This window comes from Molossus molossus, unplaced genomic scaffold, assembly GCF_014108415.1.
Source record: "Molossus molossus isolate mMolMol1 unplaced genomic scaffold, mMolMol1.p scaffold_m16_p_10, whole genome shotgun sequence".
Classification (NCBI taxonomy): Eukaryota; Metazoa; Chordata; class Mammalia; order Chiroptera; family Molossidae; genus Molossus; species Molossus molossus.
The window spans coordinates 14,385,509-14,404,987 of NW_023425345.1; the positions used below are offsets into that span (position 1 = coordinate 14,385,509).

Sequence of the window (19,479 nt, forward strand, 5' to 3'; positions counted from 1 at the left end):
ATCAAAACTATGCCCCAAAATTTCAATCACTGAAATTTGTGAATTTGTAAAGAACATATACAATTAAAAATATTATATTTAAAGTCTAAATATTAGATTGTCTGCCCTTATTTTAAAACAAAACAAAAAAAGAAACAAAAACTCAGGAATAAACACTCTTTAGGAAAAGATCCTTAGGGTAAATAAATGCAAATCCTAATTTAAATTGATTTCCTTTACTAGCTAAATAGCCCTGATTTTTGTTTAAATTTAATTGACTGTTTTTATTAAATTAATTTGGAAATGTTACAATGACTACTTACTGTGAATAATGCTGGTTTGGATATGGTTTTCCAGGAAAACTGGTCAACACATCTTTAAACATCAGTGTGAAAACAAGATTCATGCTATCATGTTAGCAAATGATGATTACATATGTTTGCATTGTCCCATGAATTACACCTGCTTCAGTTTCTTGAGGAAACTCTGGATTGTAATCATGGGAAGGGGAGAATATAAATATGAACATGGAGTTTAGGGTGATGTTAGGCAATATCTCTGAATATCTAATTTCCATTCTCGTAGAAGTCTTTTTGCCCAGTGGCAGAGGATGCTGAGGCTAATCTGGAAAGTGGGAAGAAAGTGAGAGGTCACTGGTCCACTTTCCACCCTTGTGGAAAAGACTAGACACCATTAGAAAAATGTGCCTCTTAAAAACTCAAGACACAGTATTATCTTCAACTCACTGAAATAACACCCTCTATTAACATGGAGAAATTGAAATGCCTGGGAAGATGGTCCTAAAGTTGGAATATTGGTAATAATTGGTCAGATCTAATAAATCTACTGCCTGAAAGTAGTCTAGATTTCAAATACATCTTTCCAATATTTTATAGGAAGTCCTGGAGAATTGCAATGAAAATGTGTGTGTATAGCCTTGGCCGGTTTGGCTCAGTGGTTAAAGCATTGGCCTGCGGTCCAGAGAGACCCGGGTTCGGTTCCCGCTAAGGGCACATACCTCTGTTGCAGTTTGTCCCCGGCCCTGGTTGGGTCATGTGGGTGGCAGCCACTCGATGTGTCCCTTTCATGTCGATATTTCTCTCTCTATCTCTTCCTCTCTCTCCCTCCTGCTCTGTCTGAACAAAAAATGAAAAAATATCTTCGGTGAGGATAAAAAAAAAATTTTTTTTAAATGTGTGTCTGTGTGTGTGTATGTGTGTGTGTATTCTCTGTGGGTGTTTCTTCGATCCACTTTATTAATGTTCTATTTTAATCATATTCCAGCCTGAATATAGTTCCTAAACTATAAAATTATGTCATAATACATGGTATTAAATTTGTATTTCAGCCAAAAAGAATTAGACGCATAATCATCTCGAGTATCCTCCTGGCAATGGTACAACGATTTGAAGATAGCAAACTATATTAAAATAGCTAAAAAGAGGCACAAGTCAAACGCCGAGGCATATCCATGAGGCAAATATTTATACGATGGAAGCCAGTAATCAAGATCATTTGCAGTGTGATTTCTTAAGTTTTGTTGGTAGATTCATAAAACTAATCATCCTCACCATCTTTTTCCATTAAAACCCTCAAATATTCCTCATTCTGCCAAATTCTTAATCTTATCAAATTTTGTATGTGAACATTAATGACCTCCTGCCTATTCCTTCCTTTTCTCTCCATCACTTAACTGAATCTCAAATTGCAAGATTGAAGTGCTCCTCATTTTGTACTGGAATGTGAGATCAAGGCTCCTAGCTGTAGCATTTCCTTAACTCATCCAGAACGTGTCTATTCTTAACATATGTGCCTGCAGGTGGCCCTACCTGCATGGCTATGTTAATTCATAGTAGGGAGAAAAGTTCACATTTCTATGAGCACTCCTGATTCCTTTGCAAGCACCGGGATTGACCTATATAACATTCACAGTACTTTCATCTACATCAAAATTTCAAAGCAGTTATAGAAATTTTATGTAGAATAAAACTGTCAAGTATTTATATAGGTCAAATCCCATAACAGGATGCTGCCTAAAAGACGTACTCTGATTTGGTTAATGTCTCTTTGAAATACATTGGCGTTGTTCAGGGCAGGGATATCTTTTGTTGGTTGGAGATTTTGGTCATAATGCTATTTATTCAAGTAGGGATTTTGCCACAGACTCTTAAAGGAGTAGGCATGGTAACCATGTGTCATTACCACAATGAAAACATATGCAATTCTCAAATTAGTAGGAAAACACAATGATTTCTAAAGTTATGTTGGTGGATTAGTATAGTATATTAAATGAATATAGTCTGATGTTAACAACAATCTAGTTATGAGTCAAAATCATAATGAGGGGATGCAAAGAAAATGAGAACTGGAGACATGTTGCCTGCCCATGTTCTCTAGTAATTTTTTTCTTCAGTCATTTTCACCGTTAATTAGATGATTTCTTTTACTCTGCAAACTATTGGTAGAACTAAGTTTGTTCTTTTTTCTTTACCTTTCTCATCAGAGTATGGCATTTAATAATCTACTGTATCACATTTTGATTGATGGATGGATATGTGTATGTATTTTGTTAAGCTCTTCAAGGGAAAATGTCACATTTTTATTGGAAATTTATATTTGACACCTACTATGAGCCATGTCTTTCACATTTAATTCTCACAAAAATTCTATTAAGCAATTTTTATTCTCCACATTTACGTATATGGAAACTAAGTCTCAGAGAGGACATATACTTTGACCAAAGTCATGTAATTAGTAAATGGTAGCATTGAGACTTAAATCCATGTTTTTACTACTATTCTTTTCTTCCTACAAATGTATATTCATCCCTTTCTATATGACAGGCACTGATGACACTGGATTTCTCTTCCTTACATCACCTGTAGCATCATATTCTACACAAGAAAAAAAGCACATTTAGTATTTTCCTGCTTGAGTAAATAACTTCAGGGGAAAAAACCTTTCTTTTTTTTATAAAGTGTCAATTGGTGTTATAAATTGAAGCATCAATATCTGAGGCTGATCTCGAGTGGTATTTCTTATATGAAGTCACAGGAAGTAAGCTGACTCAGAAAAGGGAAACTTGGAATTAGGTCCCTGCTCTACTTCTAACTATGGGACTTGGGGTAAATCATTCAACATTTCTGGTTCCTAGTTTCTCACCTGTAGAATGAGGGAAGAGTAAGGCTCACTTAAGGTCCCTTCATATACTGTTGCTATAAATAAACTTGAGGAATTAATAAATATTATTGAGAATAATGATTATTTGAAGTATCCAGAGGAGGAAAAGCGATTTGATGTTGATAAGGTCTATTAGATTGGCTAATATCCATCAGTGATTAATAAGTTGCACCTATTCATATTTCTGTTCTCAACCTAAATGTTGAGAGCTAGGGTGAACTTATCATCCACTGGAACTTGAATAAAGGCTTCAAACTAAACTGAGATAATCACAAGCCCAGTTATTTATATTTGTAATTTGTTGTCAAGTATATTTATATCTATGTTCCTTTAATAACCGTAGGAAGCACGAAAAGGAATAAAAAGTAAACCTGAAAAGTTGAATGAAAACTGATATCAACATTATATATCATCAATTTAGAGTTGCAGTTTTACTGTTTATTTACAAATTACTAAATACAATCCCAGCAGTCAATTTCTTTTTGTTGTTTCTGCACTAAATATCTGGATATGTTTAACTTTATACATAACAAATTCAATATCATATGTGATATGGTTATATATATATGCAACTATCTAGACAGAAATCCTATAAAATGATTATGTGCTAAACATTTGTAATGAAATTAAATAAATTTTATTGCAAGAGAGAATAATGTTAAAAGGGTTGAGTGATAATACTAAATATTTATTTCCATTTTACTACCATATTTTATCTCTTCTAAAATGTACCTTTTTTTGACATTTTAAATATCTTGGAAAGAAGGATGTATCTTATAATCAATAATTTGTCATAATAAACTAATGGGAGTAATTTTTTAATGCTCAGTGATTTATAAAATATTGGTATATCTTAAAATGAATGGTGTCTTATATTTGATGAAATACAGTAAATCATAAATGCTGTATTAAAGTAGGTCTGCCTTTAAAAAATATATATGTATATATATTTATATAGACCCCTGCAGAGACTTCTCAAATATCAAAGGCAGGAGAATGGAGGCTTTATTCAATCATCACAGGGAATCATGATTAAAATGAGAGAAATCAGAGGTTTTTAGGTATTTAATTCTTCTATCTCAGTTTTCAATCTCTTCATCCCCCACTAAGAAAATATGCAAGGACTCATAAAACATTTAAGAAGAAAATTTAAAAGCATCAGTTAGGATCTTAAACAGATTAGTATGCGATTGTTTCTCTGTCTCTTTCTTAGTTGACTCTGTTATATTCTATAAGCAAAACACGTTTTTAAGAAACAAGAAATTCTTTGAAACACAACTACTTTAAACTTGACTTCTGTGTGGGTATCTAAAATCTCCAGGCCACAGCTCCTCACTCCATCACTTGGTTCTCACCTACGTTTCAGGAGACCACTAAAGTCAAGTTCCCCTGCATCCTCTTGACCTTCTCCACTGTCATTAACAAAAGAAAAGCAAATCTGGGTTTAATGCCGAGACACATACACAATGGTTTCCCCCAAAACACTCTACGTAGAACGTATATGCAATTTTGTACCAGCACACAAGTCCTGGGACTAACACAAACTATTTCTTTTCACACAAGTGACATTGCAAATTTTTGGAGTATGTACTTGTGGAAAAGTAAACACGAGGAGCTTGTGTTACTCTACGATTTCAGAAGACACAGTTTTTTTAGATTGCATATATAAAACGGCATGGATTTGTGTTAAAATGGAGTAACACAAATGCAAGTAAGCCAAACAACACAAAGTACTTTGTTTTTGCCAGTTGTGGGGGTCTGGAAACATACCCATGTAAAAAGCAAAGGACTTTTGCTGATCTCTGTCACTCATGTCAGAGATTGGCTTCACGGACAAAGTTGTACCAGTGTCAAATGTATAAGTGCAAGGCTTATGTTCAAGGGTAACCTCTGTGTCCATCAACGGATGAATCAGATAATGGGAAATCGACATAGCATGAAAATGGAGCTAGTGCAGAACCTTTGAAAAGATGTCTTCCTGTCTGTTTTAAAGGGAAATAATCATAAGCTTTTCATTTTCTTGTTAATAGTTCCACCTTTTAAAATGAATTTTTCAAAAATCTGCCTTTGAAATGTTGATGAGCCTTCTACTGGGAATTTAAGTGCTTTTCTGTAGAGAAAGGCATCTTAAATGAGGCATGAGCCATCTTTGATTTCGTATGCACTCAAAATAGAATCTAAGGAGCTTACCCTTAAATGGCACTCTATATTTACTTACATGTTTACTTTTTTAATGACGATTGTGCTTCCTTCTCTTTACAATCATTACTTATGGTTTCTAAGGGAAGAGTCCGCAGGTTTAAAAACAGTGTGTATAACACACATGCCATACAAATTGAAGTCCAAAAAATGTGTTTTCAAAAGAATTTTGAGTATTTGAAAATAAACACATTTCTATTCCTTTAAAGCACAAAATTTATTAAATTATGTCTCCCTCTCCTAAAATATACTTGTTTGCAACATGAGCATCGCGTCAGACTGCTGCACTCGCTGCCCATGGGAAGGCGGAAGGAATACACAGGAGTGGCAAGTTATGACTTCTTCAAAATATGCCCATCAAGCCCTGGCCAGTTCGGCTCAGCGGTTAGAGCATCCACCTGTGGTCCAGAGAGACCCGGGCTTCGGTTCCCGCTAAGGGCACATACTGGGTTGCAGTTTGTCCCCGGCCCTGGTTGGGTCATGTGGGTGGCAACCACTGGATGTGTCCCTTTCATGTTGTCCCCCCCCCACACACTCTATCTGAACAAAATATCAAAAAGTGTCCTCGAGTGAGGATAAAAAAAAAAATATGCCCGTTGACATATCGTTTAAAGTAATTAAAATTTTCATCTATTTATAATTTAGGAGGAAAAGATGCCTTTTATTAGACTAAATCATTGTTTTATAATCATTTGGGATGGCTTTTCTTATTTAACAAAACTGTGTGTACATTCCGTTGCATGAAGAACAAAACCTTTGCTCTCATTAAGGAATCGACATGATGAAAACGTTAAGTACAGCTCTGGCCAGTTTGGCTCAGCGGTTAGACCGTCGGCCTGAGGTCCGGAGTGAAATGATGGCAGGAAAGAGCGAGTTACCCTTTTCAGAGACTAGAACAATGTTTTCATTCCTCTTCTTTGACTCCCTGATTTTTCAGCCTTGGAGGTTGAAAAACAAATCAAGTAGGTATTTATATTTAACTTTTTACAGTGGTTTTTATTCCAGCAGACTCAGTGTACTTTCCTGTAGGATAATCCAGTATTTAAATAGTGCTGACTTCAGTAAGTAGCTACTTAATTGTGGTTTTCTGGACACGTGGTTTAGTAGCTCCATAAGTGATTTCTAGATGGACAGCAATAGAAGTTTTCTTAATTGGTTCTACATAAGATGTGCATCTTTATATATTTATCTTTTTTGGCCATTTGGTGGGAAACGATGCCATAAAGGATGCCATAAACGATGCCAACACTATGAATAGGTTGAAACTGTGTTTTTATAAGGCATCTGTGAAGTTTGCCAAAATGGGAGCTTCACTCTGACAAGAACATTCTTAGGAATGATCAGTAAGCCCTGGCTGGTGTGGCTCAGTTGGTTGGAGCCTCTTCCCATACATCAAAGAGTCATGGGTTGGATTCCCGGTCAAGGCACATACCTAGGTTATGGGTTCCGTCCCCAGATGCATGTGAGAGGCAACCAATCGATGTTTCTTTCTTTCTCTCTCTGTCTCCCTTCCTCTCTCTAAAATCAATAAATGTGTCCTCGGATGGGGATTAAAAGAAAGAAAAGCATGACTGGTATATACTTGATTTGGCCTTCAGCCCATGGCTTTTCTAGAACACTAACTTTTGAATATAGGGTATGTTTAACTATGGTGAAAAAAGTTGTTCTCGTTGGAGTTATGGGTGATGAAGGAAGAGAACGTGTGTTTTGAAAACCCTCCACGTTCATGTACAAAAACGACCTTGAATCCCCTTTGAAGTTACCTTCTCTTGAAAGCAGATCTGATGTCTATGCTTGGAGTAGACCCAGTAGATTCTTCGAAAAGAAAGAAAACAATAAAATAAATACCATTAAGAGGACAGTTGTGTGTTTAGTTCCTTCCAGGCTGTGAGGATTCCTCAGAAGGAAGGCAGGCCAGGCGAAGGTGGGATGGCCCTCCTTCTGGACGGCTGAGCTGCCGAGATACAGCTTATCCTTCCCCACACAGAATCAAGGAGAGGGCTTTCGGAGTTACCTCGGCCCATTGTCATTCTACCTGCCTGCCATTAGAACCACCTGAAGAACTTTAAAAAATACCAGTTTCTTGCCCGGCCTATGTGGCTCGGTGGTTGAGCTTCGACCCATGCACCGAGAGGTCACTGGTTCAATTTCCGGTCAGGGCTCATGCCCAGGTTGTGGGACAAACCCCCAGTGTGGGACATGCAGGAGGCGGCTAGTCAATGTCCTCTGTCATCGATGTTTCTATCTCTCCCTCCCTCTCCCTTACTCTCTTTCTAAAATTAATAAAGAAAAATAAATAAATAAATGAAATACCAGTTTTTTGATGTCACTGCTGGAGATTTTGATTCACCAGATCAGAGATGGGCACCAAGAAATCAAAATTCTTAAAAAGCCCCTCCAGTGATTCTCAGAGATGCATGGCCAGGTTGAAGACTGCTCAGGACCGGATTCCCATTGACAACAGAAATCTCAGCAGCACCTCCACCCACGATCACCTCCACCCACGATCACGCAGCCTCTGCTTGACCTCTCTCGGAATGGGAATCTCACAACCTGCTGTGTCTACAGAGTTTTAACGAAAGAGTTCAATCGAATGTGACGACAAAATTTACCTTCTCTTAATTTCCACCCTTTGATCCCGTTCTGCCTAAACACTTCTCCAGTACATGGCAAATGGCCTTGTCCTTCTGTGTGACGGCCCTTCCACCATTTACAATGAATCATATATGCCTGACCTCCACCCACACCGAATAGGACCTGGTTTCTGGGTCCTCTGTCCTCCTGGTTGTCCTGCTCCAGGAGGGATCCTCTTGGAGGTATAGTGCGCATGGCCCAAGGCATTACTCCAGATGCAGAACAGCTAGCAAGTCACGGAGAGAAGCATCATCTTCTAAACCTAGGTTCTCTGCCACTTCTAATGGCCCAGTTTGAAATTATGCCAACGTTGTCTGCTGTAGCTACATCACACTTTGGATTCATATCAAGTTTATATGAACTTGCCCTGGCCGGTTTGGCTCAGCGGTTAGAGCGTTGGCCTGCGGTCCCGAGAGACCCGGGTTCAGTTCCCGCTAAGGGAACGTACCTCGGTTGCAGTTTGTCCCCGGCCCTGGTTGGTTATGTGGGTGGCAGCCACTTGATGTGTCTCTTTCACATCGATGTTTCTCTCTCTCTGTTCCTCTCTCTTCCTCCCACTCTACCTGAACAAGAAAATGGAAAAACCTCCTCGGGTGAGGATGATTAAAAAAAAAAAAAAAAAAAAAAGTTTATATGAACTTGACTGCCAAATCAACTTTCCCTTTGTATACTTAGTGATTCCCCTTTTACTTATCTTTACATTTATTCCTATTAAATTCACTCAGGGCAGTACACAGAACACATGAATGGAGAACTTCCACCCAGGTATCCCAGCACCCTTGTACCATATTAACTTATCCCCAAACCTGAGTGGAAATAAGTGGACCCAATGAAACAGGTACATCCAGTAGCAGCAAAAAATGGCATTAGCCCTAATTTGGGGGATTGAATATAGATAGCATGGATGAGATACTGGGCAACAATATCCCAACTTCCACTTATCATTTGCCTCTTAACTATTTAATTCAGCAGGCTGCCTATCACAATCAGAAACACACACTGTTTTAAAGGAAACTTTACTTTCAAAATCTCATAGTATTAAACGGCCTTCTCCACCCCCTCATGCCCCGCTAAAACTATCACATGTATCCAGACAAAAAGGCTCTCTTACCGCGTACTTCAAGATCAAATGAACAGCTGTCAAACTTATCCTTATAGGTGACCTCACATCTGTAGTTTCCTGCATAGTTCTCTTTGGCCTTGATGATCTGCATCTCGAACGTGTACACCTGCAATGGAATGCGTGTGACACATTTCAGTCCACTTGCCGGCAGAAAGACACCATCCCATTGTCAGCGATTTCCCCAAATCTTTAGCACTGGCTTAAAGACACATCTATAGCTGTCAGTAGAGGAGGGGCCACCGTGCCCCGCAGCCCCTGGCACAGCAGGGCAACCGTGCTCAGTGTAGATGCTAAGAATAGTGACTCCAGAGAATCTTCTGGGACTGAAATCTCTCAAAGCTGAATGTACAAATCGCCTTTTACCCACCCAGAAGGAATGAGCTCGCCACGCCCCTGTGCCAGGAGTTCAGGGCCATACCCGACTTTGTCTCTCGAAGGTTTCCTTCAGCTGCAGGTGCTTCCCAGCTTTGCTGGCCAGGTCCATCCATTTCCCTTTGAACCATTTGACAGTGGGTTTTCTAAGGAGGTCTTCAGCCTTGACTTTGGCTATAAAGGTGATGTTTTCACCTAGAAAAGGCACAAGTGATTCAGACCGGTTTAAAAAGTGTCATTTGTTTGGCTTGGAGCTGGAAGGAGTTACCCGGACGGCAGTGCATACACTATGGTGTGACTGGTGCCCTTGGAGCTGTGCAATGAGATGGCCCTGATTTTTTACAGGTGCCCTAGGAGTTCTTTAGATATTCCAACTTGTTCTGCGTTTGAAGTTTATGGAACAAAAAAAGGAGCAATGGGTTAATAAGAAATATTTTTTTTTTGGTTGTATATTCTATGTAAGAAATAAAAACGGTAAAAAACTCAAATTTAGCCCGGCTGGTGTGGTTCAGTGGTTGAGCGTTGACCCATGCACCAAGAGGTTGCAGGTTCGATTCCCAGTCAGAACACAAGCCCAGGTTGTGAGCCTGATCCCCAGTGGGGGGCATGCAGGAGGCGGCCATTTGATGTTCTCTCTCATTGATGTTTCTATCTCTCTCTCCTTCTCCCTTCCTCTCACTCTAAAATCAATAAAGAAAAAAAAATTTTTTTAAACCCTCAGCCTTGGCCATTTTGGCTCAGTGGTTAGAGTGTCAGCCCATGAACCAGAGAGTCCGGGGTTTGGTTCCTGCTAAGGGCACGTACCTTAGTCACCATTTGTCCCTGGCCCCAGTTGGGGTTGTGTGGGTGGCAGCCAGTCAATGTGTCTCTCTTACATCGATGTTTCTCTCTCTCTCTTCCTCCCTCTCTCCCTCCTACTCTACTTGAAGATAAATGCAAAAATGTCCTCAGATGAGGATAAGAAAAAAATCCTCAAATTTATATTTGTATATATACAGAATATACATTTTTTCCAAATCTTTTTTATTAAGCAAGTGATGGGAAGTCTGGAATTCTGGGAATGTGACTAAGTGAAACTGACCTTTATAAAACTTGCCTATCTGTTTGAATTCACAGATTACTGATTAGACCCTAGGTACATGCAAACTCTAACCCCACGGCCAGCCCAGCATTTTGGTGATTCCGGACACACAAGGGGAGCAAACATTTCCATTCATAAGCAGTGTGTTTCTAATTCTCGACCTAAAAGAATATAGTCATTCATGTGCTCATGTGCATAATATTTGGAAGTGCCAAAGACTAGTTCTGATTCTAGTATATTTCTCATAAAAATTTATTTAGTTAAAATTCCTAGACCTGAAGTTGTTCTGTAACTCACCACCCTGTTTATTTCCTTCATGGTCCTTGGCTTTGTGATTATCTGTTTGTTTAATTTCTTGTTGTCTGCTCCTCCCGTGAAAACTGTAAGTTCTGTGTGCTCCCATGTTATACTCGGTGTTCAGAACAGTGTTTTAACAGGTGTGCAATCAATATTTTTGAGGAGTATTTCCAATGTTGAACCATCTATTTGACTAGCTTCTTCTGGAACCCTATACATCAATATGTAGTGTGTGTGCAGTGTTGTAATCATCTTATTGAAAGAGGAGTGTTGTGATGGCAGAAAACACTGGCTCAGAGATTTAAGACACACCAGGCATTGTTCAAAGTACTTCCCACTTGACAAGTGAAGAAACTGATAAGTATCCAACCTGGCTCCAGGCACTGGACTCCTACATGCTAAAGGGTACTGAAATGATAGTTGCACTAACCTTCTCAGGGTTATAAGAGTGGAATTTAATATAGACATACAATGGAATATTACTCAGCAAGTAAAAGGAATGGAGTATTACTCAGCCATTAAAAGGAAAAAATTGTAGCATGAATGGACCTCAAAAATATTATGTTAAGTGAAAGAAGCCAGACACAAAAGGTCACATACGGTATGATTCCATTTATATGAAACATCTAGATTAGGGAAATGTATAGAGACAAAGGAGATTAGTGGTTGCCAGGTGCCGAGGGAAGTAACTGCTTAATGGGGGTACAAGGTTTCTGATTGGGCTGACAAAATTCTTTGGAACTAGATAGAGGTGGAAAAGGTCACACACTGAGTGTACTAATAGCCACTGGCTGTTCACTTTACAATGGTTAATTTTATTATCTGAATTTCACCTGCTTTTTTTTTTTTTTTAATGAAAGCAGAATTTAATGCTTGACACTCACCAACTTTCACTGTTCCTGTTTGAGGCTTTTCAACGAACAGGGTGGACAGCTGAGAATTTGCATTCTGCTTGTCTTGTTCCTCTGTGGCAGGTGACTCGCCAAGAGACCATTCTATTGAGCAGAAAGGAGAAAAAGGATCATTTCAGGGCCAAGTTCTTCGTAGGCCGACTTACCTGGGTTTGTTGCTCTCATCAACGCTGAAGCTTTTCTTTGTCTAATCAACCTGGATAAATGTAACATCATTCTTTCCATCCATCTCCCCTGCAGCCATCAGTAGAGAGGGACAGATTCCCATTCTTACAGGGTTGTGTCTTCCATGATGGAATAAAGGAGCATATTCTAATTCCTAGAAATAGTAAAACTTTTCAGGTAGGTTGTTACTCTGTCTTTGTTGGAAGCCATGGTTCCTTTTTTCCCCATCCTGCCTGACCCCTAACAGATAAATAATGGTGGGAGTATATGAAAGCATCACCCTCAGTATTTTTGCAGGTGACTAACTATAAGGTTATATATATACAACAGAAGAATTGGATGTGTCAGTTTGCAGGTCAACTGGGAAGGGTCATGCAACCCAGCCTGGCCTGGTATTTCTAAATTCCTTGCTATTGTATAACTAGACAGGTCTATTAGTATTGTATAGATGTGGTCATAGTTTGACAATTAAATAACAGATCATGACCTGCAGGTGTAAGTTCCCAGGATACTAGAAGCATCCTGAAAGGAGGAAAAACTCAGAAAAACAGAAGGAAAAAAAAAAAAAAAAAAAAGGCTTTGAGGCTTTCCCATGAAGAGAGAGAACCTGGAAATGAAGTTTATTTTACATGTTCTAGCTTGCACTCCAGGGGCCTAGCTTGGATTAATCATCAGTCAACTCCAGTGAGGAGTGTAGGAGAAAGAACTGTAGATGTTCCCTCTGTCTCGAGAGCTGAATTCAGAGAAGTTCAGTTTCAGCTGCTTAAATAACTGGGGGAAAAATGCATGGTTGCCAACTCTACCTGTTAATGCTTCTTGAAAAGAAGGAAATGTAGATTTAGTTATTTTAGTTGTCATGTATCAATCATGCATAGTATTTCTATCCATAGAGACCATCATTTTCACAATGAAGTTACGCAATGTAGTCACATGATTACACAATTTTTTAATAACAGAGTTGATGTTAAAATTTTATGTTGCGTGTTTATGGTACGAATAATAATAGTGAATAGTGGCCATTCACATTTAGAACATGAGGGCAGGAATTTTTACTGTTTTATTCATTTCTATGCCTGCAAATGGTAGGATTATAGTAGGCACTCAATACAAATTTGTTGAATGAGTGAATGAATGACCTCACAGAATTGTAGCACAGCTGTCAGGATGTATCTGTAGGTGTTTTATCAACTATATGTAAAGTTCTATAAAAATGTGAATTATTGTCTAACTTCAGCACTCTCCAAATGGAGATTTTAAAAGTTTCTAATCTCCGTGTATTTGTCAAATGTTAAAAATGGCAGTTACAATAAAACAAACCAAACTGTGGTGTATGTAGCTAAATTCCTGAATTTGTGTGTATGTATCATGCAAAATTAATTGCTTCTCAATACATTAGTTTTCTTGTAAGAGGCAATGTAATGAAAGACGACTATCAGAGCTACAAACTGAATAAAACAAAGATTAGAATCAATACAGCTTCAACAAATGAGGTCATTAGTGATTGCTCCAGGCGTCTGCTCACCTGAATCTTTTCTTTCCAGGGCCCGACTACCCAAACCTGAAAGGGAAGCGTGATCCGGATGATGCAAGGGGAAGGGGGTGCCAATGAAGTGCTGACTGCAACCTCCTTGGATCCCCCAAACCCTCTTCTGATGATAGGGAGAGAAAACTAGTAGTTGGCTTGGTTAGAAAATCAGTAGAGCTTCAACTAAAAATATATCTTATTTACAAAAACAATAATAATGCCGGCTGGTGTGGCTCAGTGGTTGAGCGTCAACCCATGCACCAAGAGGTCGTTGGTCGATTCCCGGTCAGGACACATGCCCAGGTTGTGGGCCCGATCCCCAGTGAGGGGCATGCAGGAGGCGGCCAATCAATGTTCTCTCTCATCCATGTTTCTCTCTCTCTTTCCCCCTCCCTTCCTCTCTCTCCAAAATCAATCAATAAGTAAATAAAAATAAAAAACAATAACAAGATTAAAAAATCCAAACATCAAATGGGGAAAAGGGTACATAGCTACAAATAGAAGACAAACATTTTTGCCCCTAAAATTTATATCCAAGATGTAAGAGTGGTATTCATTTCACAAAGGAAGGCTCTTTTTTTAAAAAAAAACCTTGCGTAAAACAAAACAAAACAAAACAAAAATACCATTAGAGCCAATGTTTTCCCTCTTGTGTCTGGCACTGGCAAAACCTGGTGCTTGTGCCCTGTGCCTCATCTCATCAACGGGCTCTGCTCTTTCTTTTTCTTTACTGTCAATTAATGATAAATGACAAAGTGAGGGAAGGAGGGGCTTGGGGTCATCCTAACCTGGAGGTAGAGCATTAGACGGGGAGGCTTCCTCTTCATCTGAAACAAGAAATAGGTATACAAAGTCAAGGAGGAAAGGACTTCATCCCAAGCATCCTGAGAAAAGAGAAATCTGAAAAAGAAGAGGAGAAACTACACAGAACATTCTCAACTGATGAGTAAGCCTTAGAAGACTTGGTACCTGAAAAATTAAATTTGAGTATTTCAAGCAAAAGAGAAAGATAAATAAAAGGGTGACAGAGTAAGGTAATCCAAATGATGAGAGTGTAAATTAAAAATTGGAACTCTATGCAAGCATTTTATGTGATTGTAGGTTAAGATGCCAAAATTTTTAACCTTAATGAAATCCACAATGGAGGTGGTTTTTGAGTTCTTTAGTAACTAAAGTCATTGACAGGCATAATTCATATACCACAATCATTTGGACACAGACATAAAAGCATATATTTACTGTTTGAGAACTCATTTCCCCCAGCCCTAAAACCTCATGATTGATTTCCCTTCTATATTCAGAAAACAAAAGTCAACATTAACTAATATAAATCAATTTGTCTTACTTACTAAGTTCACCAATAATTATTTTTGAAACTTTATAAGCATTTTTCCAAGATTATATTGATGTTGGCCAGTGCTGTATAATTTAAAAAAGATTGCCCGGCCGGTGTGGCTTAGTGGTTGAGCATCAACCCATGCACCAAGAGGTCACCAGTTCGATTCCCAGACAGGCAGGACACATGCCCAGGTTGTGGGCCTGATCCCCAGTGGGGGGCATGCAGGAGGCGGCCAATCGATGTTCTCTCTCATCGATGTTTCTATCTCTCTCTCTGTAATATCAATAAAGAAAAAAATTGTTTTAAATAAAAAATATTTACCCATACACATATGTAAACTTCAAAATATGCTTTGGGGTGTTTATGTGCTAAATATTTCCTTTTGCTAAAATGTCTGATTTTTAAAGCATCTTTACAGTTTAGAAGCTTAAATGGGCATTCAGTGTTAGCCGAACCTCTGCTCTCTCCTCCCAAGGAATGCTGATGAACACATGCACATCTGTCTTTGGCTCTTGAAAATACAGCATGCATGAAGACACGGACCCAGATGGCTGAGCTATCTCCTCTAGCTACATAGCAGGAAAATTTACCAAAGCAGAATTTTATTTGTCTTCAAGTCATGGGAAAATTGCATTCGCAAAACCGTAAAAACGATTCTTTAAGCAACTGAAGTTCCCAAGGAAGAATGCCTGGAAAGGAGAGAAAGAACTTGGTCTCACGTTACAAGCCTGGGATTTCAAGGGGGTACACATGAAATCTGAAATTCTAGGGGGAGACTCTCAGAGCTAATAGAATATTTGCATTCTTATGATTCTCCACACTCTCTTAAGCATAAAATAACTTCTACCTTTGGTTGATCTAAATTGCCTTTTTAAATTAATGTTCTATGTTAAACAAACTTGGGATTATTGTTAAGATTTTAGAATAAAGACCCAAAAGCATATGAATCCAAATGCATGTTACTATAAACAAAGCCTCAGTTAAACAAGTGATTTGATTTAAATAGATTCATGAATTCCTCCAGCAGGGTAATCAGTTTTAGTAATTATGAATACACATGACAAAAAATAACAATGGCAACAACAACCACCACCACACATGGAGGACAGTAACATCAACGGCTAACACTAATTCATCGTGTGTTGAGTCATTTGATTCATTTATTGGATTTTCTTAATGAGAAGACACAAGCCTTTACATTTTGATGCTTCTGATATCAGGATTCATCTGACAATATGCGTACTTAATAAGTTTTTTCTCCCTCAAATCTATTACATTGATGTTACATTTTATAATGGTTTTGTCTTAGAATTGAGAAGTATGGAGATATTCATTTTTAACAGAATTCAACACAAAGAAATATGTAATTAGAATACGCAGATAAAGCACAGAGACATTTTAGTAGGTGGTTGTCTGATACCTAAAGGTAAAATTGCACAAAAATATTTTAGCATGCTAGTAAGAAGCATGAAGATCACGTTATGGCGGATGTAAAGAGACCTAAATGAAGAAAAAATTTTAATCAATTTTTTTAAATTAAAAAAGTCATACGATTTAGAAGGAATTTTGTGGACCTTCTGGTGTTGGCTTCCTCTGCCAATCACACTCGTGCCAAGAGAAAGACGCTCCAGCTCAAGTCACGTGAGATCTTTAACACACACAGAGTTCACTTACGATGGTTTATGCGGTAACGTTAATGTTAATGACTGGGAAAAGAAAGATTTTACTTCTCTTGCCATGATTATCAAAAGCAGTTATTTTTTTTCTGGAAGAAAAATAAAAAGAGGCCATAACTATCCCAATTGGGCCTACCAAAAAAGTATACAGACTATACATGAATAAGATGCCAAATTAAAATTTTAAAAATATGTATCAGAATTTAGGCATTAAAATGAGAACCGATCATCTAAGTAATCTCTGCTTCTGATGCTGCGGGCACATTTGTGACCACCCACAGGACCAGTTTTGAAACTTCCTACAGGGCTCATTGTTGAGGCACAGATGAGAAATGGTTTCTGTCTGCGGCCGTACCACCCTGAACGCGCCCGATGTCTTGTCTGATCTCGGAAGCTAGGCAGGGTCAGGCCTGGTTAGTACTTGGATGGGAGAGTTGGTTTCTTTGGTCTGTGTTCACACGTGCAATGTTGGTTGACCATAAGAAAGTATAATGCCATTTGAGCACCTACATTATTCTCTACACATGGCCCTCTGTGACAATTGTCTGCTTTCAAATTGTCTGAAATTCACTGTATGCTATTGATGGTCATTCTCTTCTCTAAAGACCCCAAAAGTCAGTTCCAGGAGTACAGGACCCAGCACCAGACCCTCGCCTGGAACATAGCTGTCTCCAAATCTTTGCTGAATAAATGAATATTAAAGTAAAAGACAGTTCTTTGGCCCCACTGAGAATATAAAAGAAGAATATGTACTTTGCATTTTATTGATTTGCCACTTGTCATTCTGGAAGAATTCTAAGTCATGGTAGCTTTATTTTTATAAGACTTTGTCTCCCAGCACATAAAGGGATTTGCACATATCAATTCTGATACTGCCGTTTGGTTAAACACATTTTTATATAATATGCTTTTACTGATTTTTTTAGAGAGACAGGAAGGAAGAGAGAGAGCAGTAGAAACACCAATGAGAGAGAAGCATGGATCATTTGCCTCCTGCACACCCCCTGCTGGGGATCGAGCCCACTACCCAGGCACATGCCCCAACCTGACTCAACTGACCACCTCGGTGCATGGGATGATGCTCAACCAACTGAGCCACACCAGCCAAAACACATTTTTTAATTGTCATTTCTACTGTTTCAATCCCAGGACAAAGTGGGTAGTATTAAGGAACAGGATAGCCGGGTGGATAAGTCCAAGAGGCAAACAAACTAATCAACAAACAGTGAAACCCTTCCTGGGATATCAGCTGTTTCACAGACAGAGACTCTTAGTAAACATGAAAAGTTGACAAATCTACCCACAAGCACTACTTGTAAGATTGATATCAGAACCAAAAAACGTTCTGTGGCTACACAAACTTTTCAGAACACTTTCAGGTTGTCTCAGAACAATCAGACTATCTGGGAATAATATTAAGGCTGTGTTGCTATGAATAATGTTCTTAACAGTGACAGTCTTGGAGTTATTAAGTGAATATAATTAGGTAGGGGACTAATTCAGTGTGAAAATGTACTAATATCTAGACATGACCATTTCAACAGCTTTAAGTGAGTTGGTTTTACATCATCTATCTCTTCTGAGATGAGCACTCTATGTTACCAGTTTGATTCCCAGTCAGGACACATGCCGAGGTTGTGGGCCAGATCCCCAGGGGGGGCATGCTGGAGGTGGCCAATAGATGTTCTCTCTCATCAATGTTTCTGTCTCTCTCTCCTTCTTCCTTCTTCTCTCTCTAAAAATCAATAAAGGGAGGGAAAAGTATGCATGGGATGTTCATCTTCCTGCCTAGCAAATGGAAATAAAAATCTACCTAGATTATCATCATCTGTGTGATCAACAACCAAGCCAGCACAAAAATTCAATTGTTCATTCATTCTACAGGTATTTATTAGGAGATGCAGCTCCATGACAGACACTAGAAAAAATGAGATGAGGGACTCAAAGAGGTGTTAAGACATGGTGCCAGACTTTGGAAAAGCTTACAGCCTGTTAGGGAGAGAAATGAACCATTAATACATGATGAAGTTGGGAAAAGAATGACTGAATGACAGAGGCAATAGGTCCAAGAGAAATCAGAAGGAGAAAAGGGAGATGGAAGTCAGGGCAAAGCTGCATAAAGGAGTGAAACCTGAGCTGAACAGTTAATAATCAATTCGATGGACTGAGGGTTGAAAAGAATGAAGGGCAGGGAAGGACATTCTGGTCAATGATGGAGAAAAGGTTTGTTGCACCTGTCAATCTTGTTTATGTTCACACAAGTCTTCTTTCTCAACCATGGCCATACAGATGTTTAGGGTATCTGCTTTTTGCTTACGTATTTTCTTTGAAAATGTCCTGTTCTTGATGAAAGTGGGTAATAGTTGAAAGGTTTGTATATTTATAAACAACTTCCATTTACCTACCTTCTTTATTTAGGAATGTCACCTTCTATCCTAAATTGATTTTCTTCCTAGGCATGTAGAGAAAATAGATCCAGGGCAGTTTATCTACTTGGGCATGTGACTGCATGTGGTCATGGCCTTGCTTAACTTCTGCAAATGTCAGGAAAAAAAAATGCTACTCATTTCAGGATCCCCTCCCTAGTCATCTGGTCTGGCTCTTTCATCAAACTGTGTTCTGCATAAAGAACAATTTTTGTTGATTGGTTGACTGGTTGGTTGGTTGACTTTAATATACAGAAAGGCATTTTCTCATTTAAGCACACAATATAATTGTATGACATTTCATATTAAGGGTCAAGCACAGGCTTTGTTTAAACGTTGACAGCTTGCCCTCTGGGATTACATCATCTGCTCTGTTGGTTGAGCCTTACAACCTGGCCCAAACACCTTTCCAAATTTGGAAACAGAGGTGTATGCCATCAGCTTTGTAGAGAATAATGTTACAATAACTTCAGCCAGATGTCCAAACATCCTTAAACCCAGCTCATGGAAGGAGTTCTAGGAGTCTGCATTGTCTGCATTCCATAAGCAAATAACCTTCAGACTGTGTCTCA

General features: G+C 38.7%; 1 protein-coding gene across 12 annotated transcripts in view; it reads right to left on the reverse strand.

Moving 5' to 3' along the window:
- Positions 1-19,479, reverse strand: part of MYBPC1 (myosin binding protein C1) — an 87,309-nt gene that overhangs the window by 45,375 nt on the left and 22,455 nt on the right. For 9 of the 12 annotated variants that reach the window (XM_036251501.1, XM_036251498.1, XM_036251497.1 and 6 more), the window contains exons 4-10: positions 14,255-14,293; positions 13,464-13,499; positions 11,750-11,860; positions 9,534-9,682; positions 9,104-9,221; positions 7,122-7,173; positions 4,515-4,571 (exon numbers count right to left, since the gene is read on the reverse strand). In XM_036251501.1, the coding sequence (XP_036107394.1) occupies positions 4,515-4,571; positions 7,122-7,173; positions 9,104-9,221; positions 9,534-9,682; positions 11,750-11,860; positions 13,464-13,499; positions 14,255-14,293 (562 nt within the window). The remainder of the gene's footprint in view (positions 1-4,514; positions 4,572-7,121; positions 7,174-9,103; positions 9,222-9,533; positions 9,683-11,749; positions 11,861-13,463; positions 13,500-14,254; positions 14,294-19,479) is intronic. The other 3 variants (XM_036251504.1, XM_036251507.1, XM_036251508.1) reach the window with 1 other exon arrangement.